This window comes from Bubalus bubalis, chromosome 7, assembly GCF_019923935.1.
Source record: "Bubalus bubalis isolate 160015118507 breed Murrah chromosome 7, NDDB_SH_1, whole genome shotgun sequence".
Lineage (NCBI taxonomy): Eukaryota > Metazoa > Chordata > Mammalia > Artiodactyla > Bovidae > Bubalus > Bubalus bubalis.
The window spans coordinates 13,330,175-13,343,840 of NC_059163.1; the positions used below are offsets into that span (position 1 = coordinate 13,330,175).

Below are 13,666 nucleotides of genomic sequence, written 5' to 3' on the forward strand. Positions count from 1 at the left end.
TTCCTTAATCTGGACGCCCCTAATCTACAGCTTTTATTGCGCCCAGTTAAAAGGCGAGGGAATTCGCTGTCCCTCCGCGGTCGGATAATTACCCCTAAATGACCACAGCAGCCCCTTGTGTTTCCTGGAGATTAGAACCCCGCAGCCATCAATGGCCGGTGCCGGTGAGCCGCCAATCACCGCCGCCAGCTCCCGGGGAGCCGCCGGCCTGGGCCCCGGGATAACAGGCCATAAAGAGGAGGCGCAGAAAACCGCGGAGCCACGATCCGAGTTTGTGTAGATCTTACGTCTCCGCACACCGCCCCCCCCCCAACTCATGTTCCCCTCTTTTTTTAAACAGCAAAAATAAAAATCACGTTTCCTCCGAAATTGGCAGCATAAAAGTTCTCATACCCAGCGTGGAGGATCCGTCCCTGGGAGTGTCCTCATTTCTTCGCCCTCTCTCCCAAATGTACCTTCACACCTCCCTAACCCCCCAAGATCAGATCCAGAGACGGAGAATTATCATTGTTTCTGCGGACACGCGATCGAGGTCACATTAAGGCCAGGTTAGTGTTTTGGGGTCGTTTCTGTTGGTTTTATATTCAGTAACTTCTTTATCAAAATGACCGGCCTTCCCCCAGCCGGTAGCCAGTATAGGTGTTGTAATCCCACCCCACCCCCGCCCCTAAAGTTCACAGCGAGAAACTCGATTATGCATTCCAGATAACATAATGCATTCTTATTCTTAACATCCGTAGCACCACGCGAAAGTGGCTTCTTAGGCAAACTTCAGTCCAGCACTTCGAAGACAAAGGCCCACTTACACGCAGAGGTGAAGTTTTGAAGATTGAAACAGAAGAAAATGAAGGTGTTTACAGAATACATTAATGTTATGTCTTTCTACTATAATAAATAAGCCTGCAGGTTTAAAAAAAAAACAAAACTATAAAAAGAATATACAAGAAATGACTTCAACTCCAATTACCGTGGTAAGGAGGGAAACCATCCTCCACTATCCACTAGGGAGAAACACACACCAGCAGCTGACACAACAGAAAGGTAAGGGGGAGGCAGGAGAGAGAAACAGGAAAGGAATAGAGAAAAAAAGGGAGAAGTTGGAAAGAAGGGAGATAAGGGAAAGGGAGGAAGGGGGTAGAGCAGAAGAGAAGCATAGAGCACAAGGGGAAGTCCCCCAGGAACACAAAAAAATAAGAGACCCAGGGGACCCACACAGGGACAGGCGGCACGGGCTGTAGCTCGGAGGAAAGTTTTTCCGGCGCCCACTCCCCTCCTCTGCCCTCCTGGGGCCCGGGCCCAGCCCCACGCGCCCCGAGGCCCAGCGCGCCTCGGGGCAAGTCCGCCCGAGCGGGGCCCAATGGATCGCGCCGGACCCTCCCCCTCGCGCGCTGATTGGCCGCCGCCGCGCTGGCCTCGCCTTATTAACAAGTTCTCTGGGGAGCGGCGGCCCGACCCGGAGCCGGCTGGTGAGCCCGAGAACTCCGCCTGCGCGGCGGCGCCAGCGGATAACCAGGCCCGGAGCGCCGGAGCTGGCCTTCTGGGGAGGGGCGGGAGGCGCGCGCGGTAGAGCCCGCCCGGCCAGGGCCCCGGACGCTCACAGAGGCCGACCGCGCTCCCAGCACGCCCGAAGCTCATGCCCGGCGGCTGGCCGGAGCTGCGGCTGGAGGGGTGGCCCGGCTCTGCATGGCCCCGGCTGCTGACATGACTTCTTTGCCACTCGGTGTCAAAGTGGAGGACTCCGCCTTCGGCAAGCCGGCGGGGGGCGGCGGAGGCCAGACCCCCAGCACCACCGCGGCCACGGCGGCCGCCATGGGCGCAGACGAGGAGGGGGCCAAGCCCAAAGTGTCCCCTTCGCTCCTGCCCTTCAGCGTGGAGGCGCTCATGGCCGATCACAGGAAGCCCGGGGCGAAGGACAGCGTCCTGGCGGCCTCGGAGGGCGCACAGGCGGCGGGCGGCTCCGCGCAGCCTCTAGGTGCCCGGCCGGGGTCGTTGGGCGCCCCGGATGCGCCGTCCTCGCCGCGGCCGCTCGGCCATTTCTCGGTGGGAGGACTCCTCAAACTGCCAGAAGATGCGCTCGTCAAAGCCGAGAGCCCCGAGAAACCCGAGAGGACCCCGTGGATGCAGAATCCCCGCTTCTCCCCGCCCCCGGCCAGTGAGTAGCCAGAACCAGGGCTGCGGGGGAGGGGGCCGGCGGGGTTGTGGGACCCGAGGGCGCCAGGCCGCGCTCCGGCGCCTGTTTGTCTCCGGCGTCTGCGTACCTGCGGCCGGGTACCTGGAGCCGGTGCTGCAGATGAGTGGTCGCGGAGCCCGGGGTGGGGGGTCGTCGACCCCTCTCCCCACTCCCACCCAGGAAGAGGGTTCGAGGCCTGGCCCAGGCCCAGCTCTCGGTCCACCTTCTCGGCCTCCTCGCCTTGTCCAGGCGACGCTGCGGGTAGGAGTTCACTTGTAGGACACGGGTGTCTGGGCACCTTCTCCTCGGGCCTCCACCAAACGACCCCAGGAGTCTCGGCTGGCTCCTCTGTCAGAGCCTAAGCCCTGTTACTTCACCGTTACCCCAACGGGTGGGTTCGAAGAGTGCGGGACATCTTTCCAGAGCAGAGTTTCACTTTCTCATCGTAGAAGCCTAGTGCGCCCCCCTCCCCTTCTCCACGTCCACCCACCAGAGTATTTCTTTGCCCACTGTGTTTCCGAAGCTCTTGCAAAATCCCCCCTCCCCCGCCCCCTTCGTGTTTCAGGTAGATACTTGGTGCTCAGGGTGGATGGATCATGTAGGGGGAGGAGGCGAAGCGCTCAGGTTCCAGTGGAGGGGGCGGGGCACCAAGTCAATTAGTGGGAGGCGCCCCCTCCAACATGATCGGGAGCTCCCAAATGTCTCGGGCTGGGTGGTGGAAGCGGACTCCAGCCGCCAAAGACCCCTTCGGGGTCGTTCCGAGGCCTCGCGGCCACCGGGCTTCTCTGCCCAGCGAACACACTCGGAGATATTTCAGGAGCACGGGAAATTCCCAAGTTTTCCTCGTTTCCTCCGATTATTTGGTGCGGCATAATAGCAACCCGAATTCAATGGCGTGATGCTGAGGAATGATTTTTATCGGGGGATTAAACGTCTTTGAAAGGCCAGCCCCTCCCTGGGCCTAATGGCTGGAGAAGGTGGCCTAGCGCTGGTCTGTTAACTACCGAAGGGTGTGACGTTTCCCTCGGCGCCCGCCCCTCGGGTGGCCCGGCGGAAAGCGAGTCGGGGGCCAACTGCTTCCCGGACTCCCAATGGTCTCGACCAGGGAAGAAGGGGGGATGTTAACACCAGTTTTCGTTTGACTCACATCCTGGTGGCCTGAGAGCCCAGAGGATCATTTTTTTTTTTTTTTTTTAAAGCATTCCAAAAAGAAAATTGCATAATTAGGCAAAACCCGTCTGGTGAAAACATTCTCTAGATTTGAATTCATTTCTCCCCCAGTGAAGCTGCTGCGTAGGCAAAGCGTCCCTTCCAGGACTTAAGAATTCTTTTCAGGCCTGGGTTCTGACCCAAAGTCGGGGTGATCTCTGTTGTCCTGGGAATAATTGTGTTCCACGTTTTTAACCAGGCGGCAGCTGCTGGGTGTGGCAGGCGTTGACTTGCCCTGCCGACCCTGTCCCGGGCCGCATGAGCCCTCTGCCAAGGTGTTCACTCACCGCCCATCCTTGAGGGTATCTTTTGAAGCCATAAGTAAAAAGGCAGCTGGGCACCAGCAGCGTTGATCTCTGTGGACTGGAGCACTGGTCAAGGAGAAGCCACTGCATTCTGCCCATAACAGGCACACATATGAGAGAGACCAGAGGCCAAGGAGCTGGGCGTGGAACAGGCCTAAAACACAATTGGAACAATCATAAGAAAAAGCCCCGTTAAAAGCAAGCCCCAGACTGTGGCACATTTTTATATTTGAGATTCGGCTATGGTGTGACATTCGTGACATCCGGGGTTGCTCCACCTCTGGTCAGCGAGGCCCGAGCTTAGAATAGGCACTAAGTCCTGCCCGACTCTCTGCGACCCCATGGACCGCACTGTTGTAAGTGAAAGACTGTGGGATTGGGAGATCTGGATTTTCAGCCACAGAACGGCGTATCCCCAGGCGCTGAGCACTTAGTGGGCACAGATGACAAATGTTTAGCCAACGCCTAAAATTAAATATGATCTCGGGTGCAGGGCCTCTTTCTGCGCATTTCTTGTCCTGTTAATATCCACCCGTCCCAACCTGAGTGGTGGTGGGAGAAAGCCTTCCTAAGCAGCCACTTAGATTTAAGGGCTGTTTACCTCTTCCCAATTATATCTGGCTTTGAACACGGCTGAGCTTTACCTGGAAGCTTCGTTTCCTCATTTGCAAAAGGTAGACAAGAACGTCTACCCTGTGGGCCGGCGGTGGGAGCTGGAGAAGACATTTTCCAAGTGCCGCTCCAGGAGGGCGCCTGGCTCCGAGGTGCTCGACGCAAATGAATAGCGGGCGTTGTTATTGATTATTAGTCCCACTTCGGGGCGGATGGCGCTCCACTTTCTTAACCCTCTGCATTTCTCTCTCTCTCGGCCCCTCAGGGCGGCTGAGTCCTCCGGCCTGCACCCTGCGCAAGCACAAGACCAACCGCAAGCCGCGGACGCCCTTCACCACCGCCCAGCTGCTGGCGCTGGAGCGCAAGTTCCGCCAGAAGCAGTACCTGTCCATCGCCGAGCGCGCCGAGTTCTCCAGTTCGCTCAGCCTCACCGAGACGCAGGTGAAGATCTGGTTTCAGAACCGCCGCGCCAAGGCCAAGAGACTGCAGGAGGCCGAGCTGGAGAAGCTGAAGATGGCCGCTAAACCCATGTTGCCCCCCGCAGCCTTCGGCCTCTCCTTCCCACTGGGAGGCCCTGCCGCCGTAGCAGCCGCCGCGGGCGCCTCGCTCTACGGGGCCTCTGGCCCTTTCCAGCGCGCCGCGCTGCCCGTGGCGCCCGTGGGACTCTACACAGCCCACGTGGGCTACAGCATGTACCACCTGACATAGAAGGCCCAGGGTTGCCTACCTAGGGTGCCAGCCGATCCCTCCAGCAAGCAACAGGAGCCTTCCCACGAGGTGCTCCCCTGTTCAGCACCGCCTGGCACCTTCTCTCTAACCCCCACACTGCTCTGGTTTGTCCTCCGTTGCTACCGGAGTAAACTCTCTGAAGTCTGATTCCCTCCCCCAAAGTGGCTGGGAAGGTCCCATGACGCTCTTCTAGAAGCTAGATCTGTCCCTTCGAGTTACAGATGGGGGAACTGAGGCCAGAGAGGTTTCCAAAGGTATCCACAGTCCCCAGCAGAGTTAGTGGTTGGACCAGATCTAGAGGCCATGCCTCCTGCGTGGCTGCCTCCTGTCCTAACACCTGGCAGGAAAAAGCACAGAGAAAATTCATGTTTGAAGATTTTGGAAATGAGAACAGTTGGGGAGAAAGAGAAGAACTTTGCAGGAGAGGCAGATCCTGGGTCTTGCCAATGGAAAACTTTAAAAGAACTTCAACAGTAAAACATTTGCTTTTTTTGGGGGGGGGGGGCGGGAAGTGATACACAGATGCGTGACAAAGGTAGGTTGAAGGGACCTCTCTCTTACCAGTACCAGAAAGAAATTGTAAAATAAAAATTAAAAACTTCTGTTTCTATTTAACAGTACATTTGGGTGGCTCTCAAGATTCCCTTTGGAAGGGATTGTTGTAATATACTGTATATTTGAAATTTTATTATCATTTATATTATAGCTATATTTGTTAAATAAATTAATTTTAAGCTACAAGAAATTATCTCATTCGTTTAGTCTTTTAATTTTACTCCTTGCCATCTCTTCACATTTGGTTGCTTTTCAGTTTGGTAGTAGTTTGGTGTCAGCAACTTTTCAAAGGTGACAGCGATATTCAGGGACAGAGGGATTGCCTTTTTGAACACACAGGACAGATCTGCCTTAGCAAAGTCAAGTGGAGAATTGAAGCAATTACCTTGGATAATTAGGCTCAATTTTCCAATTCACTTTAAGCTGAAATCGACACTTGTTCAGGCGACCCATAACCGAGTCTTTTCTTTTCTCTCCCCTTTTAACCCGTCTATGAAAACAAAGAGAATCACCCAAATGGTTTGATGACTGCAGACAGCTAATCCAGACAATTCCCACCCCCGCAAACCTGTTTTTCCCACAGGAGGCCAGGTGGGGGATGGAGAGGCATCGTTTCCCTTCTCTTAAATCACCCCGCCGCTGTCGCCAGTGTAGACGCAGTTTGAGGAACTAATTTTGAGGCTGCCAGAATGTGAGTGCCTTCACACTCCCTATTACGACCCCTTTAAAAATTGTTTGCTGAAAACGCAGGGCAACCATACACTAAGCTCCGTGGGGTGTCCTTTGCATGAGGCTTGCCTACAAACTGGGTTTTTCTTTCATATAGTAGGTTATATTCAGGCTACCAGGAGAATATATTTGAACAAGCGCCAAGTTTAGCCTTCCGGGGGCAATTTTGCTAGCATGTTGAAGGCAGAAAAGGATCTCTAGTAAATAAAGCCTACTATGTACCAGGAGCCGCTCTGTTCTCCTTCGAGTTGGGGGCCCTGACTTAATTCTCACCAGATCAGGGCTCCCGGCTCACCTCCACCTCTGTCCGGCTGTGGGGGCGTCTCCAAATTTCACAATAGGGTAGCCCCGGGCGGCCTTTTCGAGGAGGAAGCCAGGAGACCAAGGGCTGTCAGAACCCGAAGTACCTGACGTTGGACACGGGGAGGGTAGACGTCTCTGCAGATAAGAGACCGGCTATGGTGTGGGGAGGAAACCTGGGGCTCACAACGCGGTTTCTAGCCCCAGGCGGAGGTTGGCCTCGGAATTCCAAGAGAGTTCGGGGTGGTTCGCAGCCACCCAGGGCGGGCTCTCAGCTGGTGCCGGCGAGTTCCGAGGTACCCTGCGTCCTGGATCCTTCGATCTACGTAGCTCTGACAAAGGCTCTGTCCCGCGGATGGGGCTACAGTCGAACTTGTCACCACTCCCTTCCCTAAGAAAAGAAAGTTCCAATGATCAGGCAGTCGGGGGTGGGGGTGGTGGTCCCCGGCCTCTGGGCCAACAAGCATGGCCCGAATTGGTCCTCTTCATCCCCAAGAGAGGGGAGTGATATTTAAAAATGTCTCAGACTCCGGCGCCCACGCGGCCCCTTAAAAGCGCTTAGGTACATCACTATTTCTTGCAGACGCGGAAAGAATGTTTACCCCCCGTATAAACTCAACAACCTGAGTGACCTCGCGCGGGACACCCGGGCTTCCACAAATCTGAGTTCCTTTCTGAAACTCCCCCGGCCACTCTCCTATATTGGGGGTTTGTACTAAACTTTAAGTCAGAGAAACCCGTTGGTTGATGTCCGCTGCCTGACTCTGCGTAGGGAAGATCACTCTATTCCTCAGTTTCCTCATCTGCGAAATGGGCCTGGGAATCCTTCCCTTGTCCCCGGGATTTTGGAGACGTGTCAACGAGCTACTGCGCGGGAGGGCGCCCCGGTTATGCCGAGCAGATCTGAATCTTCTCAGCTCACGGTGCGTCGGCCACACCGGAATGTTTTCCACGCGTGTGGGAGAGGGGAATGGCAGGGCGGGATCGGGTGTCTCCCGCGGCCCGAGCTGACCGGCCTCCTGGCTCCTCGAAACTTGGCAATTTAGGGTCGAGGCAAACTTAGAGCTACATAATTGCAGTAATGAGCAACGGCTCGAGCTCGGCAGACGCGCAGAGGCTCCAGCCTGGCGGTAGCTGCAGGCGAGGCGGGCGCGCCCCCATCCCCCACTCAGAGCCTCTGCCTGTTTGGAACCGACCGCCGCCCTGCGACCCCCGCCCGCGCCCGCCTGCGCGCGCGCCCCAGCCCTGCTGTGGACCTTGGGTCTCTGTTTCCTTTCATTCCTATGTCCCCAGTTTTCCCCATTTTTGTTTTCTTTCGTTCAGCCCCTTCTTTGCACCGCTTTTTGTTTCTGGATTTCCTCCCTCGATAGGGCGTGCACACATAAGGTGCTCAATAAATGGTTGCTGGATCAGGAGGGTGCTCTGCTCTGGGGTGAGGACCTGAGACAGATTCAGCTGGGTCCGGCGGGAATTCGAGGCGAGGTGGGGGCACTGCCTCCCTTCCAGCCCAACCCTTGGAACGCAGTTGCTTGTTTATCAAGTGAGGACGGAGTGGGCTGGGGTTCCCGCGTCCGGTCCTCTACGGATCAATTTCCTTCCCCGGCAGGAAACTTGGGATCAATCACAACGGAGTCGCCACCTACCTCGTTTAGAGGTTGTGATGAAGGAGGAGCCAGCGCTTAACGCAGCCTACTGTGTGCTGAAGTTCCAGAGGGCACCACCTTACCTACGTTTCCCAACAAATTTAGATTTTTTGTTTTTTTAAACAAGGATCCAGAGAGGTTAAGAGGTTTTTCCCAAGGTCACACAGCCAATAAAGGGGAGAGCAGGGATTCCGAACACAGATTCCACTCGGGGATCCACGCTTTTCCGGTACTGCCCGGCTCCCTTTCGTTGAGGGTCCCACAGTGCCGGGCCAGCAATTTGGGTCTGGGAAAACCCTCCCCTCAGAACTCGGGCCCTGGCTCTCCGAATTTAACTCCTTCTAGCCCTGACCCTTAGGGATCAGGAGGGACACCTCACCTGCCCTGCACAATGTCTGTGAAGGCGTTTTCGTTGTGTTGGGGAGGAGACATAAGTCTCGGTCAGCAAAAACTCCGCTTCTGACCGCTCCGGCGAGACCAAAGCCCATGGCGTGGAAGCCAGTGAACTGAGATTACGGGGCGGCAGGGGACCTGGGACGCTCCTAGCTCTGGTTGCAGGTCGGCAGGGCCTGGGCGGTCAGGGACTCTGCGAGGCTGGAGAGGGGCTGAAGAGCGCGCGCTAAGACCGCCTGGTGCGAGGGTTCCATTCTCCGCTCTCTGACCCGCGGAGGAAGGCCCAGCTAGCGCAGGAGACTCAGTGAAGACATTTACGAAGCACGAGGCCGGAGCCTTGAGTGCGAGTCCCACAGCCCATGAGGCTGGTCCGGGCCGCGCACCGACCACTGCCCCTGAGTGACCCCCGGCGCGGAGGAGAGGCCGGCCCGGCCTCGGCAGGCGCCCCGCCTGGAGCCCTCGGGGGCGCAATGGGAAGCAGCAAGGAGAGGCCGCGGCCGCCTTTCAACTTGGCGGCTGGCGCCGGCCTGGCCGAGCCCCCGGGGCCGTGCGGCCTCCCCGGCTCCGTCCCCGCCCCTCTCAGCCGCTCACACCGCGGCCGGGCCGGGACACTTCCCCAGCCCCGCCGCTGGCCGCCCGGGGAAACACCTTAACCTTCCCTCCGCCCCTGGTCCATCCTCCAGGGCACCCCGGCGTGCTCCCCACTCCAGACTCTGGGATTTCCTGCCGTTCCACTCAGTTCCCACTGCCGCACCCCTGCTCCACGCCTTCCGCGACCCTCTCATCACCCCGGCCGGTCTCCTCCGCAGCGCCCTCCCGCGGCCTCGGGGGCCCACAGCCCCTGCTCTGGTAGCGCTGGTTGCTGCCTGACGCCCGGCTAGGCGCCCTCGGCGATAGACAGCGCCTGCGCGCGCGCGCACGCGCGCAAGCATAAGCGCAAGCACACACTCAGACACAACACAACACACATCTAACACACACAGAACTGACCCATACAAGACATGTTACAACGAACGCTGACACCCAACACACATCAGATCAACCTTCGTCACACACACAGACAACTCGCACAAGTCACCAACCATGCACACCCAGCACACGGACACACACAGTCAACAGATACACACACCCAAACAGGACTCGCCAAACACATGCGATGCAACACCCACAACCAACCCACGCAGACACCCAACCACGCAAAACCAAAAGACGCTGCACACTGTGTGCACACAAAACCAACACACATACTCAACCAAGCACACACAGCACGCAACCAACACCCAGAGTCCCAGTGAACAGCCCCAGCACTTCTAAGCTATCCTCGAACGTCCCTGCAGGAGTTCTGTCTTTTTGCCCCGGTGACTCTGATATTTACAACTTAAAGGCGGCAGGGGAGACCCATTGATAGACACTGACTGGGGGGAGATAAACTGAGAAATGAGGTATTGAGAGACGTCCAGCCCACAGAAAGAGACTTCAGGCAGAGGGAAGGCACTAGGAGATTGGCCCACGGGGCGGGGGTGGGGGGCTCCACAGGGGAAGGACATACACAGCTCTGAGCACAGCGGGTGAGAACCGGGTGGGGGAGATCCGCTGCGTGAAGGACAAGGTAGGGGGCAATGTCCGGCGCGCGTGTGCGCCGGATCAGTTCCAGGACGCAAGAGGTTCTCCCGGGAGGCATCGAGAATGCCAAAGGGAGCACCGGGCACTCCTAGGAACCCCGTGGTGACTTCAGCTCTTCTTCCTCCTCCCAGGGGCTCCTCCTCCGGAACCCCCTCCCCCAACCCTTCTTCTCCCAAACCCGCTTTCAGCCTCCACAGGGTCTCCCTGGAATCAGACCCCACGCCCTGCTTGTGCTCAGAAGAATCCAGGCTCAAGATCTGAAATATCCGTTCAGCTGCCGCCCCCCTTCCTGTCCCCAAGCGAGAAGGTGGTGCTTCTAAAAGCAGCAGCCAGTTTGCCGCTGGAATCAGACCATCTGGTGTTAGGAATCCCGGTTTTGGTACTAATTAGCTGTGTGAACTTGGGCAAATTTATTAACCTCTCTGAACCTGACTTTCCGAAAATAGAAAGTGCGGAATGCGGCAACAATCTCTTTGAAATATTTCTGGTATAAAATGAAAGAAAGTGCTCTGTGAGATGCTGGGCACTGCCGGCAGTTACCCTCCATTGTGAGTACCTAAAAGAGAGGGGTGTGTGTGTGTGTGTGTACACACTTTCCTAGATACTCCAAGAGTCGGGGCTGACGACTCAGACAGGGGGGGCTGAAATCCAAGTTTATGCTTTTCTGGATGATGAATTCTAGCAAATTAATGCCCCTCTTGGAACCTATAGAATCAGCCCCTAAAGCCTGCCTGTCAGGACCTAGAGCATTGCAGCGGAGTGCCATATCGACCTGTTTTTGCGGGGAGTAAAAGCGAATTCAACGGCCTGCTCTTAATTCGGGGAGCCTGGCTGGACAGAAGGATCGCCCCGACCAGAGACTCCGGGTAGGTCAGGGCAGACCAGCCCCGCCGCGGCCCCCTTTGCTGCCCATTTTACAGACCAAGAAACTACAGCTCCTGGCGGGCGCCGAAAGGTGGCTGGATCGCAATCTGTTGCAGTGGGGCCGCAGGGGCTGTCTCCTCCACCCACGGGAAGCAGGTTTCACAGACGGACGGGACTGTGGTCCTGCTGGAGTTCTCCGCGCTTGGCGCGGAGGCACCGTGCGCGCGCGCGCGGGGCGCTGCAGGCTGCATGTGCCGCGTTGTTTACCCGGAGCAAGGCGGGTTAGGTTTGGGCAGGTGGGGCGCGACCTCAAAGCCTCCTCTGCGCGGAGCCGCTTCCCTGCCTCCCCAGCAGGGCACCATCCGGACTCCCAGGCGGTGAAGGCTGAACTCTACGTTTGGGGATGCTATTTGAAAAAGATACCTAGTTTTCTCTCTGATGACCCCTCCCCTGTTTCTATTTCCCAGTGGCAGTTGGGGCTCTTCCACCAAAGAAACGTCCAGTGGCAAGCCCACACGGGACTCCCCTCTCAGATTCTCCGAGCCTCAGGCTCCATGTCTGCTAAATGGACACAACAGTGACTCCGTGGAGCTTTGGAAAGGGTGAAAGGAAAAGCTCTCCTCCCAGGTCTGTTGGTCTAGCATGTCACCTGCGCTCCCAAGCTGGAGATGGAAAATAACCGCAGACCTGTCCTTCCTGAGATAACTGAAACTAACACGTATAGAGCCCTGGCACGTATAAGGACCATTCCAAGCGCTCCATGTGGATCATACCAAGGAATCCTCACTACTGGGACAGCACACAGTTCTGGTAGCCCCGTTATAGACAAGGAAACTGAGGCATAGATGGACTCCGGAAGAAGCACAGAGATAGTGAGAGCTGAGCAGAGCTTCTGTAGGAGGCAGGCTTTTGCTGGGCGCTGTCACCTACCTTTTCACTTCTCTGAGCCTCAGTTTTCTGGTCATCAGAAAGGAGTCATGTCCAGACTGATGCAGAGGAAGCTGGGGTGACTTGAACTAGGACGTCTGGAGGACACGCGTCTGCCCGTGTCTGGCTGGTCTGGTCTTGCTGGTAGCCTCCTCAGATGCTTTGGCCACCGATTGAAAGACATGCCTGCTTGGATTCCCCAAGGGTTAGGAGGGTGGTCCTAAGGTGTTGAGGAATGAGTGAGTCTGAAGCGGCAGGAGTGTTCTTTTTGCTCAGTGTGGTGCTCTTGCCCTTGGATGCTGATGGGAAGGATAGAAGATTCTGAACCCTCTGTGGATCCAGAAAGTGAAAGTCGCTCAGTTGTGTCCAACTCTTGGAGACCCCATGGACTATACAGTCCAAGGAATTCTCTAGACCAGAATACTGGAGTGGGTAGCCTTTTCCTTCTCCAGGGGATCTTCCCAACCCAGGGATCAAACCCAGGTCTCCAGTACTGTAGGCAGATTCTTTACCAGCTGAGCCACAAGGGAAGCCCAAGAATTCTGGAGTGGGTAACCTATCCCTTCTCCAGCAAATCTTCCCCACCCACGAATAGAACCGGGGTCTCCTGCATTGCAGGCAGATTCTTTACCAACTGAGCTATCAGGGAAGACTTGTGGGCCCGGAATTAATCCTTAAATCCTCTCCCTGAGACACAGGCACTCTTATTAAGCCTTATTACAGCCACAGGTGGCTTCCCTGGTGGCTCAGACGGTAAAGCGTCTGCCTGCAATGTGGGAGACCTGGGTTCAATTCCTGGGTTGGGAAGCTCCCCTGGAGAAGGATATGGCAATCCACTCCAGCACTCTTGCCTGGAAAATCCCATGGACAAAGGAGCCTGATAGGCTACAGTCCATGGGGTCGCAAAGAGTCGGACACGACTGAGCAACTTCACTTTCACTTTCTTTCACAGGTGAGGAAAACAAGTCACAAAGGGATACAGTGACTTGCCAAAGGTCACACAGGTGCCTAAGACCAGAACAGTGTCTTCCACCAACCCCCTCACCTCCAGCATGAATTAAGAAACTCATCCGAATGCCAACAGAGCCACCAGGAAGCACTGGCACCTAGGCCAGAGCACGTGGCAGAACCACCCCTAGGACCACAGTCAAGACTGACCAGTTGCCTTGCTCTAGATTCTTGGTGCCCCCCTAAATCCATGTTGAATTTGGAGAAACCGTTCTGGACATCGCCTTAGAGATGCGATGTTTTCACCAATGGAATTATGTCCTCAGTGACAGATGATAAAACAGAGGCTTGAAGGGGTCCTGCTATTTGGAACAGGTCGTAGGCAGAAAGTGTGGGTCTGGTGTACCTTCATTGATTCACTCAGCGGTGGAACAAGGCGGACACCGTAACAAACAAATACCAACTGCGGTTAGAGAGGAGGGCTTGGAAGGGCGGTGATGAGTATAATGGAAGCAGTCAAGGTGGACCTCTTTGCGGAGGCGACCTGTGAGTTGAAACCCAAAAGGTGAGGAGGAGCTTGAATTCAAAGAGGAGCCAAGAGAAGAACCTCCTGTGAAGAGGGGCAGCCAAGTGCAAAGGCCCTGAGGCTGGGCGGAGGC

At 56.3% G+C, this 13,666-nt stretch overlaps 1 protein-coding gene across 2 annotated transcripts; it reads left to right on the top strand.

Annotated features, from left to right (window-relative positions):
* The first annotated feature begins 1,428 nt into the window (after window positions 1-1,428).
* MSX1 (msh homeobox 1) lies at window positions 1,429-5,773 on the top strand. Of its 2 annotated transcripts, none has more exons than XM_044945647.2 (2): window positions 1,429-2,152; window positions 4,553-5,773. In XM_044945647.2, exons 1-2 carry the CDS (start codon window positions 1,684-1,686, stop codon window positions 5,002-5,004), a joined length of 921 nt encoding a protein of 306 aa, XP_044801582.1. In that variant the 5' UTR covers window positions 1,429-1,683; the 3' UTR covers window positions 5,005-5,773. The 2 variants fall into 2 exon arrangements, with proteins under 2 accessions (XP_044801582.1, XP_006043893.1); XM_006043831.4 differs by having other exon boundaries at window positions 1,430-2,152; window positions 4,562-5,773.
* The last annotated feature ends 7,893 nt before the right edge of the window (window positions 5,774-13,666 follow it).